The following is a 7,684-nucleotide window of genomic DNA, read 5'->3' on the forward strand; positions in this document are numbered from 1 at the left end:
GAACCCCGAGGCCTGGTGTGATCATGGCTAACATCTAGAAGCCCAAGACAGAGCAAGGCTGCCAGCCCAGGCTAAGTCGTGAGCTCTAGGTCAGCCTGGGCCATAGTCATCCTTATCCCAGCCACAAGTTCCCCTCCCCCAACATCAAGAAACAATAGAAACACTTAAGATTTTCTGATTTTATTTAAATGAGTTCACATCAAACTCAATAATCCAGTCTTACATATAATATAGTAAGAGAAAGGCAGAGCAAAAATCAAAGAGAATACAAGTTGCATGGGTAATTCAATTTCTAAAACATAAAATTTAAATCCCAAGTTAATACTATTTAAGCTCTTTACACAGCTTGATCTTAGTGGGTAGAAAACTATTAAGACATGTAGAATACCAAATCCCAATCCACACATCTATTAGTAAAAGCCAAATTCTTTAAGGTATATTAAATTCTAGAAAAAAGGTCTAAGGTTGCTAAAAATACAAAAGCAACTATGGAATTTTGCAGATCAGCCTTGGGGTGAGGCTGCTTCTGCTGTGACCTCGGTTTCTTCTTGAGATTCCTGCTGGGCAGAGGGTTCTGAGCCTTAGGGAGGGCTTTCTTCTAGTTCAGCACTCTCCTGGAAGCTCTGGTTCCCAGGGGTACCCTCACCCTCCTTGCTGGTATCAGCCCCGTCAGCCTGATCCGGAGCTGCGCTCTCCACCTCTGCCTCTGCCGTGGGCTCGGGAGCTGCGCTCTCCACCTCTGCCGTGGGCTCGGGAGCTGCGCTCTCCTCCTCAGCTGTGGGTTCAGGAGCTGCGCTCTCCTCCTCAGCTGTGGGTTCAGGAGCTGCGCTCTCCACCTCTACCGTGGGTTCGGGAGCTGCGCTCTCCTCCTCGGCAGTGGGTTCAGGAGCTGCGCTCTCCTCCTCCGTGGGTTCAGGGACTCCCTCAGTGGTCTCTCCTGGGGAAGCCTCGGTGATCTGCAGCTCAGGCTCCTCGCTCAGTGTGGATGTCTCCACTAGGGCAGCCTCGGCAGGGACCTGGGGAGACTCTTCTGGAGGCCCAGCTGCGGCCTCTGGGACTTCCTCAGCATGTACCAATTCAGCTTCCTTTACAGAAATTTCTCCAGCCTCTGAACGTGGTTTTTCAGCTTCTGCTACATGCTCCTTTTCGCCTTTAAAATTTGGTTGATTAAGCAAAGTATTAATGGAAAGAACATGGGAATAAAGTGGAGTAATGCAATCAATTGGTTTTACTTTAATTTGAAGGGGAAAATTTTTGAGACATTTACTACAGCCTACGTTAGCCATGAATCTGCTATGTAACCTGGGATGGCCTCGAACTCCTGATCCTCCAGCTCCATTTTGCAAGTAATGTGATTACCTTTATCCTCCAGAGCCATCCTGCTAGCTTTAATACTGTTTCCTAGTGTCATAACAAAAAATTAAAACTGAATGCCCGCATGGCCCTGTGGTGCACACTTGTTAGTTCCAGCATTCCAGAAATGGAGGCAGATAAATTTTTGTGAGCTCAGGGCCAGCCTGGCCTACAAAGTGAGATTTTGTCAAAAAAATAAAATAAAATAAAAAACCTAAATAAAACAAAACAAAAACTCAAACAATAACAAAAAAAACCCCAAACCAAACCAAAACAACCTCCCCCCAAAACAAAACAAACAAAACCACAAAGCAAAACCTGACTCCTGAGCTGCTAATATCTCTGTTCCTAAATAGTGATCACAGTAATTGATAACATTATTGTTGAGATAGAGAAAAACAAGTGTCATTTAAAGTAATTAGCTTGGGGCTTACAGAGGACCAGGATTTGCTGCCCAGCACTGACATGATGGCTCACAAACCTCTGTATTAATGGAAAGAACATGGGAATAAAGTGGAGTAATTCTGTTCTCAGGGATCCCTCTTCTGACCTCCGGGCAGGGGGGTGTGAGGTAGAGAGGTGGGCGAGGGGGACGGGAGTGGGGGCGAAACCGCAGGAGAGGAGATATGACAACCAGGTACACCACATGTAGTATACTTATCTACATGCAGGCAACACACACACATAAAATAAAATAAAATAAATCTTTAAAAAGTTAAAGTAAACTGTTTAAGGCAAGATGATGTTAGGGTGAAATTGTAACGTTTGTGTTCCCACAGTGGCCATTTTCCAGGCTCAGGGACTCAGGATGCCTGACTGATTCAACTCATGTGAAGCATACTTTTGAGAATGGCACGGGGGTGGGGTGGGGTGGGGTGGGGTGGGGGGGTAGGGGGGGTGCTTGCCAAAACTGAAAAAATAATAATAATTAGCTTGTAATTTAAAACAATAATGGGGAAACGAGAGGCCAAACTGCTGAGACAGATGCTGAAATTCTGTTTGCATGAATGGGTGTCTGAGCAGTAGAAATAATATTACCACAAAAAGAAATTACATCTGCCTCTCAGCAGCACACATGGAAAACTCGTTCCTTTATCAAACGCACTCATCCAAAACTAGCAACTCTAGGTTACTGCGATCTTGCTTCCTGAGTGAACCCTTACACGTAGCCACTCTTGATTAAATTACTAAAGAAACTAAGAAGCGAGTGTGTGGTGCCCGTCTGTAACCAGGCTCACGAAGGAGACGGGAGAACCGCAGGTTTTGGGTCATCCTGCCTGCGATTCCTGAGACCTTGTCTCTAATGAATAAACAAAGTAAGAAAGTCACTTTACCCGGAAGTGGCTGTAGCTCTGCTTTCCTTTGTTCTTTCCCATCCGTTACATGTTCTGGATGTCTGACTGACTTAGATGTGACAGCCTTGTAAGTCTGAAAGAAAAGGCGAGCTTAGCTGTCTTCAGCCCTCTCTAAGATTCATCGCGTTTAATTCTCTACGGAACCACCACTAGAAGTTTCAAGAACAATTCCAGGGCCGCACAGAAGAGGAGGAAATCAATGCCTGCCCACCGCTTCAGCCAACCCCCTTTTTTGGAGACAGGACCCGTCTCCATCAGGGACCTTTGGAACGCAGACCAGACTGACCTTGGACTCAGAGCACTCGGATTAAAGGCGTGAGCTAGCGAGCCGGGCACACGAATTCTTTAATAGGTCTTTAAGCACTTACATAATATCCACCAGCGCTGACTGTCACACCTACAACCAGGTAATAAATCATATTGGACCCAGATGTTCCCGGGAACTTGCTGGATGACACTCGGCGAAGAGATGCTAGGAAAACAAATTTAATCATGGTCACTTTCACCACCGAAGTACGGGCATCATAAAGAATTACATTTTTTAGGTATTTTCTCTTCAGTGAATTTGGAACCTATTACCACAGTGGATTTTCAGCTCAGCGAACACAGTGTTAGAGGCGGGGGTGGGGGGATGGGGGGTAGTAATTCCACCCAACAGCCTCGGGTCTGATTTGAGGACTGCTTGTGAAGCCTGCCATCTTGATGTTAGGCATGAGGAAGGGCAGAGGTGGATGAGGAGAAATAACGGACAAACTAAACCAGGTTAACAGCCAAATGAGATGCAAAAGACATACAGTCCCCCATATATATCCAAAACAGATAGGATCAGAAATAATTACTTTTCTTTTTTCTGTTCTTTTTTCAGCTGTCCATTTGAGACAGAAAGAAATGATTGTTTTAAAAATTAATTAAGCATAGGGGTTGAGGATTCAGCTCAGTGGTAGAGCGCTTGCCTAGCAAGCGCAAGGCCCTGGGTTCCGTCCTCAGCTGGGGGGGGGGTAGTAAAATAACAAAAAAATTAATTAAGCACACTTATACCTAAAGATAAAATTTGCACTTAAGGATAGGTAGAACACATGCTTAGAGTGCACTAGACCCTAAAATTTTCTTTTTTTCCGGAGCTGAAGACCGAACCCAGGGCCTTGTGCTTGGTAGGCAAGTGCTCTACCAATGAGCTAAACCCCCAACCCCAAACCCTAAACTTTTCGAGACAAGATCCCACTCCTTAGCTGAGGCCGGTCAAGCTCTTGGCCGTTCTTGTCTCAGCCTCCTGAACACTGGGCTTACAGCTGCGTGGCTGGCTTGCAGTGAGACTTTTGCTGGCTTACAAACAGATCTGTGACCTGGCTATGCATTTCCTAGTCCCAGCTGCTTAGGAGCCTGTGGCAGGAGGACGTCTGGAATCTGCCTGTATCCCATAATGAAAATCTCACTTCATAAATTTTATTTAGCATGCGTGTGGAGGTCAGAGAACAACTTGTGGGAGTTAATTTTCTCCTTCTACGGTATGGGTCCTGGAACTAAGACTCTGTCTGGGTCACCAGGGTTGGTGATGAGCACCTGTACCTGCTGAGCCAACTCACTGACCCAAATCTCATTGCTAAAACAACCAACCTATGGTAGAACTTGTGTCTAATGTACAGGAGGCCTGGGTTCCATCCTCAGCACCAAAAATAAATAAATCAAACCAACCAAACTTAAACAAAACAAAACAAACAAGCAAAAACATCACAACCTTTTGACACCTATTTGATACACTTTTTTGTTTGTTTGTTTGTTTTGTTTTGTTTTTTAAACTACTAGGAGTCAATCCCAGGGGTTCCTGCCTTCTGGGTAAGCTACATCCCATGGACTCCAGAAAGATCTTATTAAATAAGAAGAAATAAAGAAAATTATTAGCAATGAGATGTGGTGGCCCAGGCCTTTAATCCCAGCATTTGGGAGGGAGAGCCAGGCAAATCTCTGTGGGTTCAAGGCCAGCCTGGTCTACAGAGGGAGTTTCAGGACAGCCAGAGCTACACAGAGAAAACCAACCAAAACAAAACAAAAAACAAACAAAACAAAAAGAAAAAGGAAGAAAGAAAAGAAAACTCCAGGAATACAAGTAGACTTAAAGACTATTTCAGCTGAGTTATTTAAAATAGCAATAAGAACTATTCAATAGGAATTAATTAAACATATTTTAGTAGACTTATACAATGTAAAGATTAGGATTTACTTATATGAGAAAACATTTTATTGTTTCAGATGTATTTATTATTTTATGTGTCTGAGTGTTTTGCCTGCATGTATGTATATGCACCATGTGCATGCCTGGTGCCCTCGAAGATCAGGGCAGGCCTCAGGCTCCCTGGTACTGGAGTTACAGAGCCATCTGTGGGTACTGGGAATTGAACCCAGATCCTCTGCAAGAGCAAGGAGTGTTCTGAACTGCTGAGAAAAGTCTACCACACATTATGTGAAAATCCATAACAATCCACCCTGTGGCAGAAGACCTCAGATGTAAGAGAAAAAGACCTGAAGTCACTGCATGTGCTAGTGCACACCGTAATGCCAGCACTTGGGAGGGTGAGGCAGGGGGATTAAGTGTTTGAGACCAGTCTAGGTAGCTACACCTTGTTTCCATAAAGCAAAAACAATAACAATCTCTAAAACTAAGTAGACTAACCATAAACAATGATATTTACTGAACAGGAAGATTTTAAGTGATTTTTATATTATATTTTGCCTTTCTGATACTTTCTCAATGAACTATTTTAAGCCTATTCATTAAAAAAGTTACATTTTTGGTTTTTGGAGACAGGGTTTTTGTGTGTAGCTTTGGTGCCTGCCCTGGATCTCACTCGTAGACCAGGCTGGCCTCTAACTCACAGAGATCCACCTGGCTCTGCCTGAGTGCTGGGGTTAAAGGCGTGTGCCACCACTGCCGGGCAAGAAGTTACATTTTGCAGCAAAAAGGAGAACAAAACTTAATGATAGTTAAAATGTGTCTATCAAAAACAAACAAACTGAAACAAATTTATGATTTTTTTTTAACCAAAGTAGGAAGTGTCAATAAGACATCAATCAATGCCCACAAGGGAAGACAGATTTATGATTCCAGTCAATGCTGGACTGGTGGCGCTGGCCTTTAATCTCAGCACTGGGAGGCAGGGGCAGGAGGATCTCTGAGTTCGAGGCCAGCCTGGTCCACAGAGAGAGTTCCGGGACAGCCAGGGGCTACACAGAGAAACTTGTCTCAGAAAAATAAATAAATAATAAAAAACACAAACAAACCAAAGTAGAACTATGGCTGTGGCTGTAGCTCAGCACTCGGTAGAATCAGGCTTGCCTAGTGAAATGTCGGGCCTTGGATTAAATCCCCAGCACCATAAAAACGGAAAGTCGTTAGGACCCTTGCACCCAGGACTTCTGACTGCAGTTTAGAATGTTAACGCTAACTTTATTTTGATGTGGGTAGGGGACAGGGGATGTAAAAAGTGTGTGGTGTAGACAGCAGACCTTAGAGGATAAAGTGTCTGCAGCCAAGCCTGAAGACCTGGTTCAGTCCCTGGGACCCATTGACTCCTTCAAGCTGTCCTCTGAAGCCATGCAGGCTCTGTCGTGTGTGTGTGTGTGTGTGTGTGTGTGTGTGTGTGTGTGTGTGTGTGTGTGTGGTCGCTGGACTCATCTTTCTCCTTTTCTGAACATCAGAACAGCCCCCATTATCTTCAGTTTAAATTAAACGGCTTCTGCCTACCTCATTAGTGATCAAAATTGCCACCTTCGATGGACACAGAAAGAGGGGAAGGCATTTAAAATGTGTGGGGAGACTTCTTTCAAGTAGCGTTTAAAAGAAAAGATGGATAGACAGATCTTCCTCTCACCCTCCACCACCAACGCAGGCCTCATCAAAGCTGTGGAAACAAGTGGACAAACCAAACCAAAAACCGCCGTGGCTCATGGAACTGTCTGCAGGCATTTTTCTGTCTCTCTCGCTTAAATCCTCGCTCTGGATGCTGCCTCGGATGCCTCAGGGAGCCGGGTGAAGTAAGTTCAAGAGCTGTGCCTCAGAGAGTGATGGACAACGGGCGTGGGGGGGGGGATTATGGGGGGGAGGAATGGGAGGTTGGGAAGGGGGTGTTGAGAGCCGGGAAAGGCGGCTCGGAGAGGAACTGCAAACCTGTCCAGATGCACGGCGGCGCGACATCTATCAAGCACCTACTCTGTTCTAGGCGGCGTTACTCAGTGCGTTCTTCTTTAGAAAAATTTCAAAAACCCTTTCCTCGCGCATTCCCTAATCCAAAGGTGATGGAGCTATGAGCTTCTCAGCAACGTCAGAAGAATGACCCGAGGCCACCCCCTTCGGAGGGATTCTCAGGGCCGAGAGATCCCGGGGTTCAGCACCACCGGTCTTCACTGAACCGGACCGCGCCTGGAGACCACCTGCTAGCGTGTGGACACCCCATGCCCACCTACCGATCCGTTTCTTTACCTCTTCGGGGAGCCTACAGGTTCACTGAATAATCAACGTGGGAATCTAGGAGTGAGCCAGACCCTCTTCGAAGTGATTTTTCACTCCACATCTATTACAACTCACAGCCACCGTGGACCTCACTTGAAAAAATGAAGAAATAGTACTTGACGGAGATAAGCGCTGGAACCCAGGAAGTCTAATTTGGATTCAGAGGCCAACCTGGAAAAGTTCCCTATTTCCAAAGTTTCCAAGAACTTCGGAGTGCTTGCCTGAGACCCTCCCTCACTTCCTTCACCCCTGGCCCAGGCTTCTGTGACTGGGTGCTAGCGGGTTCGGGGCGCTGGGTCCAGCCTGGACCCACAGAGGTGTGCGGGGCACTCACCGTCCTTCCCCAGTGGCGCAGGGCCGGGGGGCGCCCTCCGGGGCAGCGCCAGAGTCTTGGACACAGCCCTTCGGAGATACATCGCCCGACGCACAGGGATGCAGCCGCGAAGCCAGCAACCCAGGCTCAGAGGGCGGA

The 7,684-nt window shown here is 46.2% G+C and overlaps 1 protein-coding gene across 1 annotated transcript; it reads right to left on the minus strand.

Moving 5' to 3' along the window:
- Positions 1 to 503: 503 nt before the first annotated feature.
- Positions 504 to 7,654, minus strand: Mgarp (mitochondria localized glutamic acid rich protein). The gene is given in 5 exon segments (XM_059252473.1): positions 504 to 716; positions 837 to 1,150; positions 2,688 to 2,781; positions 3,077 to 3,180; positions 7,547 to 7,654. Coding segments are annotated over 5 exon segments (807 nt in total). The 5' UTR covers positions 7,629 to 7,654.
- Between the last annotated feature and the right edge of the window lie 30 nt (positions 7,655 to 7,684).

The sequence above is a fragment of the Peromyscus eremicus genome, unplaced genomic scaffold (genome assembly GCF_949786415.1).
Source record: "Peromyscus eremicus unplaced genomic scaffold, PerEre_H2_v1 PerEre#2#unplaced_62, whole genome shotgun sequence".
In the NCBI taxonomy this organism is placed as follows: domain Eukaryota; kingdom Metazoa; phylum Chordata; class Mammalia; order Rodentia; family Cricetidae; genus Peromyscus; species Peromyscus eremicus.